Source organism: Brachyistius frenatus, unplaced genomic scaffold, assembly GCF_029030835.1.
Source record: "Brachyistius frenatus isolate BFR_SWC_R1_liver_20210118 unplaced genomic scaffold, ASM2903083v1 Contig_4, whole genome shotgun sequence".
In the NCBI taxonomy this organism is placed as follows: Eukaryota; Metazoa; Chordata; class Actinopteri; family Embiotocidae; genus Brachyistius; species Brachyistius frenatus.
In genome coordinates this window covers 581,002-595,000 of record NW_027210603.1, presented here as the reverse complement: position 1 = coordinate 595,000, position 13,999 = coordinate 581,002, and the positions used below count along the sequence as shown (strand labels likewise).

General features: G+C 44.7%; 1 protein-coding gene across 3 annotated transcripts in view; it reads left to right on the top strand.

Annotated features, from left to right (window-relative positions):
* The window catches only part of prkcda (protein kinase C, delta a), a 15,071-nt gene extending 1,535 nt beyond the window's left edge, over positions 1-13,536 (top strand). Inside the window, exons 2-18 of one of the 3 annotated variants that reach the window (XM_069707758.1) lie at positions 3,240-3,369; positions 3,463-3,662; positions 3,818-3,884; positions 4,166-4,322; positions 4,841-4,872; positions 5,060-5,145; positions 5,561-5,690; positions 5,773-5,873; positions 7,183-7,279; positions 7,389-7,519; positions 7,645-7,818; positions 7,894-7,985; positions 11,046-11,108; positions 11,898-12,036; positions 12,122-12,310; positions 12,931-13,059; positions 13,160-13,536. In XM_069707758.1, coding sequence (XP_069563859.1) covers positions 3,261-3,369; positions 3,463-3,662; positions 3,818-3,884; positions 4,166-4,322; positions 4,841-4,872; positions 5,060-5,145; positions 5,561-5,690; positions 5,773-5,873; positions 7,183-7,279; positions 7,389-7,519; positions 7,645-7,818; positions 7,894-7,985; positions 11,046-11,108; positions 11,898-12,036; positions 12,122-12,310; positions 12,931-13,059; positions 13,160-13,318 — 2,055 coding nt within the window. In that variant the 5' untranslated portion in view covers positions 3,240-3,260 and the 3' untranslated portion in view covers positions 13,319-13,536. Of the gene's footprint in view, positions 1-3,236; positions 3,370-3,462; positions 3,663-3,817; positions 3,885-4,165; positions 4,323-4,840; positions 4,873-5,059; positions 5,146-5,560; positions 5,691-5,772; positions 5,874-7,182; positions 7,280-7,388; positions 7,520-7,644; positions 7,819-7,893; positions 7,986-11,045; positions 11,109-11,897; positions 12,037-12,121; positions 12,311-12,930; positions 13,060-13,159 lie in introns of all 3 variants that reach the window. The other 2 variants (XM_069707767.1, XM_069707749.1) reach the window with 2 other exon arrangements.
* Positions 13,537-13,999: the final 463 nt, after the last annotated feature.

The window sequence follows — 13,999 nt, the reverse complement described above, 5'->3', positions numbered from 1 at the left end:
TACTAAGATTATAAAACACTTTAAAAAGTTAGATATGATTATTTTAATGATAACCATTACCATTTCAAATATGTAGATACTATTGTTAGCGTATACAAACAGCTGATTTACACACCACACACCCACCACTTGTATTATAGTTGCTAATCTCCTATTTTAAGTGTTTAAATCCCAGCGCTCATTCACGAATACAGTTATTTCACAGTAATTACGTCGAGTCTCAGCCCAGATTCTTCGGGTGAGATGATGTCGTGTTATATTTAGTACGATAAGAACACAAAAACCCTTCTGTGTTGTTCATTAACTCAGGCTTTGGGGAAGCGACTGCATGAAGCGGAACAGGAAGTGTGGTGGAAGTTAAAGAACGACAGTGTGCTGCTGCCGCGTGGGACATAAACCGGTGGATTCAACAGACAGGACGGATCGAAGCTGCGATCAATCACCAGCTCGCCCTCAATCACAGCCTGCTCTCTAAAAAAAACAAATTCACAGCGAGCAGCAGGCGTGAGCCGGGGAACACGCTCCTTCATCACGCTCCTTCATCACGCTCCTTCATCACGCTCCCCTCTTACTGCCGCCTGCTTTCTTTCTTCTTCTTTTTTTCCTGCCTGTGTTATTTAATTTTTTTTCTTTTTTCATCTTACTTTTCTTGTCTCACTGTGGGCGGTTCTGGTTTTAGGACTGTGAATACCAGCTCGGCCTACTGTGGAGCTCAGCGGGCTCGTGTTTGGATTAACGACATGTCGAGGCTCGCTCTGCCTTTGTAGCTCCATCAAACACCTCCAGTGTTGCAGCCTGTCAGAAACCACACAGCAAAAGAAAAAGAAAAACCACACAGTGACGGGGGACAAAACAAGTACTGCAGCAGAGGCACAAGTAGGACGCTCTGATGTTGTGGTCGCATTTTATACCCAGTTGTGCAGCTACCACAGCGGTTACGTAAGGCCGTGACATTGACAGACATGACCTTCTTCACCACACGCACACACACGGGTGGAGCATGCAGCAGTTATACAGACAGTTGTAGCTTTGTCTGCAGCATTATGGACAGTGGAGGAAATCATTATTTGATTTCCTTGATTTTGTAAGTTGGCCCACAGACAAAGAAATGAACGGTCTATAATTGTAATGGAGGTTTATTTTAACAGTGAGAGACAGAATATCAACAACAACAACAACAACAAAAATCCAGAAAATCACATATAAAAGTTATAAATTCATTTGCATTTGATTGTGAGATAAGTCACAGGGGTCAGATGTTTCTGGTAGTTGGTCTCCAGGTTTGAACATCTCAGGAGGGATGTTGTTCACTCCTCTTTGCAGATCCTCCAAATCCTTCAGGTTTCCAGGCTGTTGCTCGGCAACAGGAAGCTTCAGCTCCCTCCTCAGATGTTCTCTGGGATGAAGGTCCGGAGACCGGCTCGACCTCTCCGTGACCTTCATGTGCTTCTTCTTGAGCCGCTCCTTTGTTGCCTCGTCGTATGTTTTGGGTCATTGTGTCCACGACCCGTCTTCAGTGTCCCGGCTGAGGGAAGGAGGTCGTCCCCCAAGATGTGCCGGTACGCGGCCCCGTCTGTCCTCCCCTCGATGCGGTGAAGTCGTCCTGTCCCCTCAGCAGAGAGACACCCCCAAAGCAGAATGTCTCCACCTCCATGCTGGACGGTGGGACGGTGTCCTCGGGTTCTAGTCAGCGTTTCTCTTCCTCCAAACACGGCGAGTCCAGTTGATGTCAAAGAGCTGGATGTTGTTCTCCTCTGACCACGTCACCTCCTCCAAGACTTCTCTGAATCCTTCAGGTGTTCGTTGGTAAACTTCAGACGGGTCTGTCCATGTGTCTTCTTGAGCCGGGGGACTTCGCAGCGCTGCAGGATTTTAATCCATGACGGCGTCGTGTGTTACCGATGGTTTCCATGGTGACTGTGGTCCCAGCTGTCTGGAGATCATGAACAAGTTCCTCCGTGTAGTTCTGGTCTGATCCCTCACCTTCCTCATGATCATCGATACCCCACCAGGCCAGATCTCCATGGAGCCCCAGACCGAGGAGATCCAGACCGAGGAGGTCCAGACCGAGGAGATCCATGTCTTGTAGTCCATTCCAGCCTCGTGCAGGTCTACGATCTGTCCCTGACGTCCTGAGACAGCTCTTTGGTCTCCATGGTGGACAGGTTGGAATCTGATTGATTTGAGTCTGTGGACAGGTGTCTTTTTATACAGGTGATGAGTTGAGACGGGTGTCTTTTATACAGGTGGCCAGTTGGGTGTCTTTTATACGGGTAAGGAGTTGAGACGGATGTCTTTTATACAGGTGACGTGTTGCGATTCAGAGAACTTTCTCAAAGCGAGAGGATGAATCTAACCGTCTGTAGGAGACAGACGTCTTCCTGGTTGGTTGGAGATCAAATACTTATTTCACAATCAAATGCAAATCATTTTATAACTTTTACATGATGTGATTTTCTGGATTTTTTTATTTTTATATTCCGTCTCTGTTAAAATAAACCTCAGTTACAATTATAGACCATTCATTTCTTTATCAGTGGGCAAACTTACAAAATCAGCAAGAGATCAAATAATGATGTCCTCCACTGTATGTGAACAGTAAATCCTTCATGCACCAACGGTGACTGATTTCTCACCAGATGTCAAGGAGCAGCATAAACTTTATTTAATGTGTCTCACTTTTTTCAGTTCACTTTCACTTAAATGGGGTCAAACTGGAAAATACACCAAATACATGATGACTGGTACATTTTTATCTTTACTTTTGCTTCCAACCACAATATTGTTTCAGATGCACAAAAACCTGCAACAGTCTGACCCCCCCCACACAAAACCAGCTGTTCCTACATGTCGTGTGCCTCCTCCATGTGGGTGTGACGGACTTTTAAACGTCTCAAAGTGAAAAGTACGAAACCCGGAGCAGAGTCACGGTTCTGCTCAGCGTTGAACAGAAGCAGCTCTGTGTTGGTTGAGGGTTTTCCGGTGGGGGTGCAGGTGTCTGACGGGGTGACAGGAGCAGGAATATATCTGAAGTCTGTTCCTCAGACATCAGTGGAAGCGGCGCCATCTTATCCTCTTTCTGTGACGGCGTTTGTTGTCGGGATGGACGTGTTGCTCAGCTGCCACTGTTACTCCACCAGAATATACTGAAGTGGATATGATGATGGACTGTAACTGTGCGTGTTGTCATAGATAAGTGTCGCCATGGTAACCCTGCTTTTGCTCACGTCTGACAGCAGGTGACCCTGGTACTCATCATCATGGCTCCCTTCTTGAGGATCGCCTTCAACTCGTTCGAATTGGGCGTCCTGCCTCCTCTGGCCGACCCGCCCTTCTGCGCCATCAAGATGAAGGAAGCTCTGACGACCGGTGAGAGAACCTTCGAATCTCCCGTCTTTTACAGAAGCTGTTATTTCTGTGGACAAAGTTATCAGGTCAAAATCTTGTCGCACTTCCTGTCAGAACGAGGTAAGACCCTGGTGCAGCGGAAACCCACCATGTACCCGGCCTGGAAGGCCAGCTTCGACGCCCACATCTACGAGGGCCGCGTACTGGAGGTGCTGCTGATGAAGACGGCAGAGGAGCCGCTGGCGGAGGTCACTGTCGGCGTCTCCGTCCTCGCCGAGCGCTGCAAGAAAGCCAACGGCCGCGCTGAATTCTGGGTAGGACGCCGCAGACTGTCCTCTGTGCTGTATGGCGACACCTCAAGGTCTTCTTTAACTGTGTGTGTGTGTGTGTGTGTGTGTGTGTGTGTGTGTGTGTGTGTGTGTGTGTGTGTGTGTGTGTGTGTGTGTGTGTGTGTGTGTTTGGTGTTCAGGTGGATCTCCATCCTTCTGGGAAGGTGATGATGGCCGTGCAGTATTTTCTGGAGGGCGTGGATACAGGTGAAAGGAAATAATAGTTTTTGTAGATTTCCCATCTTTAATGTCCGAGATCCCCTTTTAATAACCAGTTAAAACATTGTGTAGAAATAAACCTATCAGCCACTAATCGTCGTGTTCCTCTCCTAATTTAATGAGATCATTCTCAAGCCTTCACATCCCTACGCATCCCCACAGATCATCACCAAGGCTGTCAATCTGTAACGACCATAAACCGACCTTGTTTCTCCTTCGCCGTGTTGTGCAATGACCGATCTGTGTTTCTCTCCCTGTGTGTCTGGAAGAGAGTAAGCTGGCTGTGAAGGAGGAAGAGGCTCCGACGCTGAACCGCAGACGAGGGGCCATCAAGCAGGCCAAGATCCACTTCATAAAGAACCACGAGTTCATCGCCACCTTCTTCAGACAGCCCACTTTCTGCTCCGTGTGCCGAGAGTTCGTCTGGTCAGTCGGAGTTATAAACGCACCTTGAAGGCAGCTGCAGCTCCCAAAACCACTGGTCAGATAACAGCTGACAGATACAGAGACATTACAAACATGGTGTTCAGGAAACTCCTGACATTTGGCCCCGTTTAACATTATCTCAACTCAACTCTCCAACCTCACACTCTGATTGCTCTTCTGTTTGGACCTGAGAGAGTGCAGGACATGCCTCTTCTCTTTGTACACTTATTGAAGTGTTTGTGTCGCATTTTTAATATGAACAACCAAAAAGCAACATTATGAATATCTGAGAGACCATAAACCAACGTTTGTAATATAACCAACAAGGTTGTGTTCATCCTCCTTTGATTACCACAGAATTATTGGCTTTGTGGCCCATTTTGGTCCCACTTGAAACACAAATCAGGATGCTGCTCTTTATCTGTTCTTTATCATTAATAAGGGATTAATCAGCAGAGTATTCACGTGACCTGAGAATAATACAAATGGACTCGTATCTCTCTCTCTGCCTCCCACAGGGGACTCAACAAGCAAGGCTATAAATGCAGACGTAAGTATGATGGTTTAAATAAGAACCTTTGTAAAAAAAAAAAAAGCTCCGTAAAATAGCAGCCCGATGCATAAATAGTATGAATTAAAAATGTGCACTTGACTGTAGATAAAAACACCTTTTCACTGCAACCTGCTCAACACTGAATCAAAGTGTACAACTCTGTTTTATCTTTGCTTTTCCTCAGAATGTAACGCAGCCATCCACAAGAAATGCATAGATAAAATCATCGGCAGATGTACCGGCACCGCTGCCAACAGTCGGGACACGGTGGTACGTCACTCACGTTTCTGCAGCACATCGTGTACTCTGACTTCACACGAGCAGCAGCTGTGCTCATTTCCTCAGATAAAGCAGGGTCAGAGGTTTGATACGAAGATATCAGGGAGCTTCCACTTCAAATAAAGCTCTATTAGTGGAGGAAGATGATGACCTGGCTGACCGAGATAATAGAGAGCAACCATACCCACGGAGGGTGATACCAGAGGGGGCGTGGCCTCAAGCAGGCATTTTAAATCAGACCCGGGAAGAAACGTTTTAGAAACTTTTTATCCACAGCTGCTAAACAAAACACAGAAAAACAAAGATGAGGCACGTGGACCGGGCTGCGAGACGTTACAGGCCACTGACCGGGATCCAGTTACCGTCCATCATCCATGGAGATAATCAATCCTCTTTGTCCCCGCAGTTCCAGAAGGAGCGCTTCAAAATTGACATGCCGCACCGTTTCAAGATCAACAACTACATGAGTCCCACTTTCTGCGACCACTGTGGCAGCCTGCTGTGGGGTCTCGTCAAACAAGGCCTGAAGTGCGAAGGTACGGTGCAGATACGGTCAACCGGATGGTCACTGCAGTGCCTTTACACGTTTTTAACAGGCCGGTTTTATTCTGTTGGTAGATTGTGCCATGAATGTCCATCACAAGTGTCAGGATAAAGTAGCCAACCTGTGTGGTATCAACCAGAAACTACTCGCTGAAGCACTCACACAAGTCAGCCAGGTGAGTTCATGGAAAACACTCACTGCATGTCCATCAGGTGTTTTAAGAGTTTAACATAAAGTCAGAGGAAAATATAAGAATGAGTCTGACTCAAGTATCATGCTACTTAATTAAATCACAGCATGGCTGTTTGCAGGTATCTGATTACATTATCTGTCTCTCAGATATGAATAAACTGAGATGGGTTTGAAAAAATTCTCATGAAACAATTGTAGATAAGCCCTTAATATATTTGAACGTCGTGCCACAAATAATACGATTTTTAGCCTATTTTCTGAAACATTTGTTTTTACAGAAATTGCATTGTTTTCTCTTTAGGAGTTGTTTGTCTGGAGGCTGGAGTTTGGTAATACTTACTTAGATGTTATCCAAGAGTTTCATGAAAGCCAAAAGTATAATAAAGATTTCACAATAGTTCCACTTTATTATTAATAAAGCAATAATAATTTTTTTTAAAAAAGGTCAATCAAAACATAATATTAATTGGATATCTGCATCATATGATCTGCTAAAAGACTCATGTAAAAAGTCCTTCATGCATTCTGCAGATGCTTTCAGCCTCGATTATGTGTTTAACTTTCTCATATTTTCCTAAAATTATAATTTGCTCCTCGTTTGTAAAATATGTCTCTCCGCTGCCAGCACACGTGTCTGTGTTTGTGATTGTCCAGAGGCTACAAACTCCTCCCCTTTTATGTGAACGCGCTCAGGGCTGGATTGGGAAACTCTTGAGTTGAGTTGTGAACCAGCTCCGTGTAACTGTGTGCGTCTTTGTTAGGTTTTGTTAAACCAGATAATGGAAAGATATCCTATGTTTGTTGGACCTGTTCTAAGTACAGCTCTCTGGAGAAAGATTTTACAAAACACAAATGTCCTGATGTCGACCCGAACTGTGATCTTAACTGTGATCCTTCTCCTGGCTGTAAATTCACTTTTTCTCACAGCCTGTTTTTTGTTTTTTTAACATTTATTCCAAATCTGAGAGCATTTCTCACCCAGACTGAGCGTCAATGACAATATCTTTATTACAACTATATTATTAACTATCAAAAAACTAACTGTCCAACTGAGTGTCACTTGAATGTGAAACTGCTCATCACCCGTGTGAGTTGACTAATAGTTCGGTGACACCTGACCTCCACGTTAACCTGAGCTTCCTGCTCTGCTGTGTTTTAACGACCGCTTTGTTCTGGAACTTCTGTGGTTTTAAGGAGAGTGTTCCTCGGCTGGATGAGTGAGCCGTGCTGGGAAACTGTTTGCGTGGCGGTTTCCTGCTTATTTTTCATTTTTCTTTCTCTGTTTTTGCCAGAAGCCTTCGACTCGTCGCTCAGATCCAAACCTGCCGAATCTATCCGATATTGGAATCTACGATGAAGTCAGCAAGCTGGCCGGGCTGGACATCACCGGTCCGTTTTTAATGTGCTCTCACTGACTGTGCCCTGATAACACTTACAGAATAATACGCAGAGCTTTGAGGTGATTCTGTCAATAAGTTATTTCTATTGGTGGCATTAGATGGATCTCCTTATGGCCGACTGTGGGAGGGGTCCAACCCACGGCCGACGTCTCGTATCACCCATCTGACCCGGCTCAATGTGGACAACTTCATCCTCCACAAGGTCTTAGGAAAAGGCAGCTTCGGGAAGGTACGAAGAACAACGTCAGACTGATGTCTTAAAAACTCCAGAGGGAGAGGAGAACCATGAGTGAAGCAGCAATACTCTCCTCTTCCTCCTCCTCCTCCTCCTCCTCCTCCTCCTCCTCTTCTTAGGTCCTCCTTGCTGAGCTGAAGGGGCGTGGAGAGTATTTTGCCGTGAAGGCTCTGAAGAAGGACGTGGTGCTGATGGATGACGACGTTGAGTGCACGATGGTGGAGAAGAGAGTCCTGGCTTTAGCGTGGGAAAACCCTTTCCTCACACACCTTTACTCCACCTTCCAAACCAAGGTAGTCCCGTCACGCTGTCTCCACCTCGTTGGTTTGAACTCTGACCTCGATACTAACAGTGCAACCTGCCCACAGGAGCATCTGTTCTTTGTGATGGAGTATCTGAATGGAGGTGACCTGATGTTTCACATTCAAGAGAAAGGACGCTTCGAACTCTACCGAACCACGTGAGTCTCACCTGTCAGTTACAATAACGTACATCAGGGAGACGGAAACCACCCACAGTGAGACACACAGAGATCAGAGGACAGAAACACAGCAGAGGTGGAGCTCCGCCCACAGTGAGACACACAGAGATCAGAGGACACAAACACAGCAGAGACTCTCACACTGAGCTGGAAACAAACGGCTGCTCACAAATGAGATCAATAACATGAATACAATATTGTTAGCTGGACCGCAACAGCAGGTGGGCGGAGCTATAAAGAGAGTCTGACACTGAATGAGTAAACAAAGTTACACCGCAGGTCGGATGAACGCTGCGACTTTTCAAATTAAAAACATACAGAAAATAATCATGCACATGCTGTTGAATTTAAGCTGTTGTGATACAAAATGGATCCGTTTGTTATTGTTCACATAAAAGAAGCTGATTCAGCTGGTTGGGTGGAGCTCAACTATGTGAATAAATGTTATTAAACAATGAGTAAGACTTTGATTTTGTCAAAGTGGCTCTCTCACGTCTGACATAAACTGACTGGAAACCGAACACACGATCACGGCTGAATGCTAACATGCTCGTGTTGCTGCTCACAGAATGAATGAAGTGGATGGAAAGCAGAAACATAGAGAAGAGCATGTGTTTACTTTCTCTTTGTCCGCCTCCCTTTATGCTTTTCTTTGTCATAATGTACAGCAGTCTGATGGAGGGGGGCCGGGCTGACATCCTCTACCTCCTATTCACTAGCTGACAGGCCTTGTAAGGAGTGAATAGAGTGTGTGTGTGTGTGTGTGTGTGTGTGTGTGTGTGTGTGTGTGTGTGTGTGTGTGTGTGTGTGTGTGTGTGTGTGTGTGTGTGTGTCAGTTACCTCCACCCACCTCTCATTGAACTGTGGGAATCCCTCCAGGAAAAAACAACAGCAGGCGGGTAAAAGAAAGTGTTACAAAATCCACCGCCAACTAAACTTTTAGAAAGTCGCACTTTTATAAACCTGCTAACGGTTCTTAGGAATAAAGTTTTAAGAAAATAAATACAAGAGTAATGATTGTGTTGTGTGATAATTAGAGGACAAAATATTTGCTTTTGGAACTAGTTTAAAACAAGGAAACGGTACGACGGAGTAAAAGGGACACTTTTTTTATTTTGCATTTCGACAATAAAGTAGAAATGTTAAGAAGAAAGTTGAAATGTCGGGAAAAAACTAGAAATGTCGAAAATAAAGTTGAAATTTTGAGAAAAAAGTTGAAATTCGATTTTCGTGGATAAAGTCAAAATGAGAATCATACGAAGCGTGTTTGGACCTCTTAGTTAGTTTGGTTTGACAGTTGGTTGCTGTGTCGGTTTAAGTTACCGGTTACCGTCACTTTTACGAACCTTTACTGCCTTCAGTGTTAAAACAGCCGTTTGATCTCCGGTAGTTAAACCAGCGGCTCCGTCTCCGACCCGTCGGACCACAGCAGTAATTCTCTACTTTACAAACATGGACATGTGATCCTCCTCACTCAGTGACCGTAGTCATCCTGGATCATTTACTCTCTGTGAGACGGGACGGAGAGAGTGGACGGTTTCATCATCTCTCAATGCATTCACTTATGTGTTTGTTGACATATGTTACATGTATTTAAATGAAAGATGTCACAACACCAGAATTATGCTCGAAAACCAAACCATTGAAATTCTACGATTCTAAATACCGAAAATAATAAATCTATTAAATGAATGTGTTTCAGCATTAATTTGAAAAGTTGCAGCGTTCATCCGACCTGCAGTGTAACTTTGATCTCTCACTCAGTGAGACTATTTATAGCTCCGCCCACCTGCTGCTGTGGTCCAGCTGAAAATATTGTATTTTTGTTATTGACCTATTTTATAAGCAGCTGCTTGTTTCCAGCTCAGTGTGAGAGTCTCTGCTGTGTTTCTGTCCTCTGATCTCTGTGTGTCTCACTGTGGGTGGAGCTCCACCTCTGCTGGGTGCTGAGCAGACACGGGTGGAGGGAGCGAGGGGAGATCAGATTAAAAAAATAAAAAAAGCCAAAAAGTTTGGATAAATATACCTGCACACTGTCACGTTTTCAGAGTTTTGGCATCACGTTGTTGTTGTGACATCCCTCATTTAAATTTTTTATTTTTTGGGGGATTTTATACACTCTATTAATCCCCGAGGGGAAATGTCTTCACTACAGCAGGGGGGCTCTCAGGGGGGAGCTGCTGCAGCAGGCTGCCACTAGCGCGGCGCCAGGTAACCTGACCTGAGGTGCATGTTTTTGGATGATGGGAGGAAGCCGGAGAACCCGGAGAGAACCCACGCAAACACAGGGCGAACATGCAAACTCACACAGAAAGGCCCAGGACCGGATTCAAACCAGGAACCTTTTTTGCTGTGAGGTGACAGTGCTAACCAATGTACCACCGTGCCGCCCCAAAAATGTGATAATCTCGTGTGCTGCTGCTCGAGCTGTCACTCAAATGGTTCGTGTCTCCTGGATTGAGTTATGCAACGTTTCCTCGGGCAGTGAGTGAACTGCAGAGTTTCAGGTGACCTCTTTACCAGGCTGAGGCCTTTTCTTCCAGCAGCTCTGCTGACCATCACACAGAGTCCAGTTCATCATCTCAGTGTCTCTCACAGCAGAGCCCAACTTACGTACACGCTGCAAACTCTGAACACTTTCTACTTTCTGAAACAAGAGCTGTGTTTCTAACGCCGTTCAGTGGGAGATAATAAGTAGATAAAACCCGTCAGTGGGCCGTTTACAGTGACGGACCAGGAAGTGGGTTCAGAGCTGCGTCTGCTCTCAGCACTCAATCGTTTCACTTGACACACACGACGAGAGAAGCAGGTCGGCGACAGGCTAATCCTTCGGCTCCCGGCGGCTCTCCGGTTTCACATTATGAGAGTGTTATTCACCTGTCTGCTCCTCCATACAAATGTCCTCGTCAATAATTCAGGTCTACACTGAGACGAGCGTGCGATGACGCCGGCGTTCAGCTGCCAGCTCCTGTAGTCAGATATCTGCAGCTTCCCGTCAGAGACGAGGCGCTGACATCCGTCTGCTTTCTGTCCTCCCAGGTTTTACTCTGCCGAGATCGTCTGTGGTCTTCAGTTCTTACACTCCAAAGGAATCATCTACAGGTCAGAGCGAAGACATCAATTACACCTGAATGTGCCGTAAAAAATATATTTATATTATTTTCTTTACATCACAGCAGAACATTTTGTCTGAACTCGCCAATATTTCAGTTTATTTACAAGTGCAAAGGAAAAATGAACCTGCAGAGACCCTAAACTTACTTTGTTAGGTAATCCCACAAATTTTCACACTTCATTATTGTGTGGGAATGCAGCTGAGAAAGGTCTGTTTATAAAACTGTTGCAGTGAGTGCACTCCAAATATTCTACGAACAAAACATTTAATGTAAATTAGTTCAAGTCTTATCGTAGAAGAAGCTGCTTTTAAAATGTAAGAATTAGTGCTTTCAACTTGGGAACCACGTAAGAATCATTTCTAATGAATTTACTCACAATCATCGAATTATCTGAAGAAAGTTTAGAACTTTTCACATCACAGTGGAATAAACTGACACCTGCCTGGAAATAAAGGTTTCATGAAAACAGTTATCGATATGACAACTTTACATAAATACAGCTTATAATTTGTGCATAAAATATAGACAACCAGCGGTAAAGTCCTTCTAAACAGGCTGTAAGTTGTGAGTTGGATGGTTGTTTGTGGCTGGAGTGAGAAGGCAGTGGGCATTTCAACATTTCACAGTCCAGCTGGTCAAAATTTAAATTAATTGTAAGGTCTTAATTTTGTGTTTTGCCTTTAATTCTGATAAACAACAAAATAATAGTGAAATGAAATATTGTGAAAATGTGTCCGATGTGTTTCCAGTCCTTTTGTGCTTGTTCTGTGTGCAGAGATCTGAAGTTGGACAACGTGATGCTCGATCACGAAGGTCACATCAAGATCGCTGACTTCGGCATGTGTAAGGAGAACGTGTTCGGGGAGAACCGCGCCACCACTTTCTGTGGGACTCCGGACTACATCGCTCCGGAGGTGACGCTTCACACTCGCTCTCTCTCGGCCCGATACCGTTTGTTTTGTGTCCTTCTGGGATTTCCAACCGTGTGTTTGACCTCAGATCCTGCTGGGACAGAAGTACTCCTTCTCGGTGGACTGGTGGTCGTTCGGCGTGCTGCTGTACGAGATGCTGGTCGGTCAGTCGCCGTTTCACGGAGACGACGAGGACGAGTTGTTCGAGTCCATCCGCATGGACACTCCACATTATCCCCGCTGGATCAACAAGGAGGCCCGAGACCTGATGGAGCGGGTCAGTACCGCTCTGCTCAAACATGAAACGTATTCGGAGAGTTGAACTATCAGCAAACTTCCACGAGCTTCATAAGTGTTGAATAGAAAAAAACTAATATTTTAAACTAACACAAATAAATCAGGTTGTCACTTGAGAAAGCTGGAATGTACCATCCCAACGTGTTTGGACAGCGTTCATGTGATGAAGTTCACAGCTGTTACTCAGCCAGAGACTCCAGTGATTCACATGATACATAAACTATAAATCTCACAACAGGTTTGTTTAGTTTCAGTTTTGCACAAAGGCCAAACTATGACAGAGAAATACTGCAAGTGACATTTAGTGAGGCTACTGTTGGTCCAATGCATTTCTACCTGCATTCTTTTAATTGTATATTTATTTTATTAGCTAAAACTTACCAGACTTCTTTTTGGAGTTATATTTTGATTGACAAGTGATGTTGTTCCATCTTTCTTCACAATAAATGTCATTTCATGTCACAAAAAAGTAACATTTTAAGTGTGAAATGTATTTAAACTCACCTGGATAATTCACACGTCTCCAACTGTAAAGCTGTTGTGTTTGAGATGTACGTTTTATCTTTCTCTTTTAACCTTCCTGACTTTGCTTCCCTGCAGTTGTTTGAGAGAGACCCGACTCGCCGGCTAGGAATCGTGGGTGACATCCGGTTACACCCCTTCTTCAAGGCCTTTAACTGGCAGGCCTTGGAGAGGCGAGAGGTCGAACCCCCCTTCAAACCAAAAGTGGTACGGCCCACACACACACACACACACACACGATTAAACTGTGACGGATACCTGCCTCTGTTATCACTCATGCTGACATTTTGTTTGTGGTCGATTACAGAAAGCGCCAAACGACTGCAGCAACTTTGATCGGGAGTTCCTCAGCGAGAAGCCTCGTCTCTCCCACAGCGACAAGAACTTCATAGACTCCATGGACCAGTCGGCGTTCGCTGGGTTTTCATTCATTAACCCCAAGATGGAGCACCTTTTAGAGAAGTGAGCTGATCCGACTGCGGTTCCTCTGCCTACTGATTATGGGTCGGTTCTGCTCGCCTGCTCCACACTCAGCATTCATATAAACTTCATTTCAAGCACAAACTCCTCGGGTACGTGTAGAAGTAGAGACGCGCCCCTCGTACTGTACATATAGATGTTATCGTGTTTGCGCGCATGCCTATTAAGTGTCTCGGCTGTGAAAAGGCCTGTATGAGTAATTAATCAAATCCTGACATTCCACTTCTGACGTCACTGCTCACCATCAGCAGCCATTTTGTGTCCCTCTCACGTTCAATTCAACCCAAATAATGCCGAGGTAAGAATAAGTGTACTGTGTGCTTCAGATGTCTTGATGAATCAAAAGCAGAAGAATAACTGAATGGTGCCATGTAAAGATCAAACAGCTGAGTTGGCAGTGGGGGGGGGGGGGGCAGACAGTGATGTTACATGACTGTAATCAATGAGCCGGAAGAAGTCACTGACATGCTGTGTATATAGAACATGTATATGTATATTGTTGTAACATGTATATTGGTTTGCTGAGGATGTACTTTTTTTACTGTCTCCATATTTTACATCTGATTAAAAAAAAAACATCATCTCCCAGCTCTGTGATCAAGTTTACATTTCTGCATTTTACTTTGTTTAAAAAAAAAAAAAAAAAGGGACTTTTCATTAATAATTC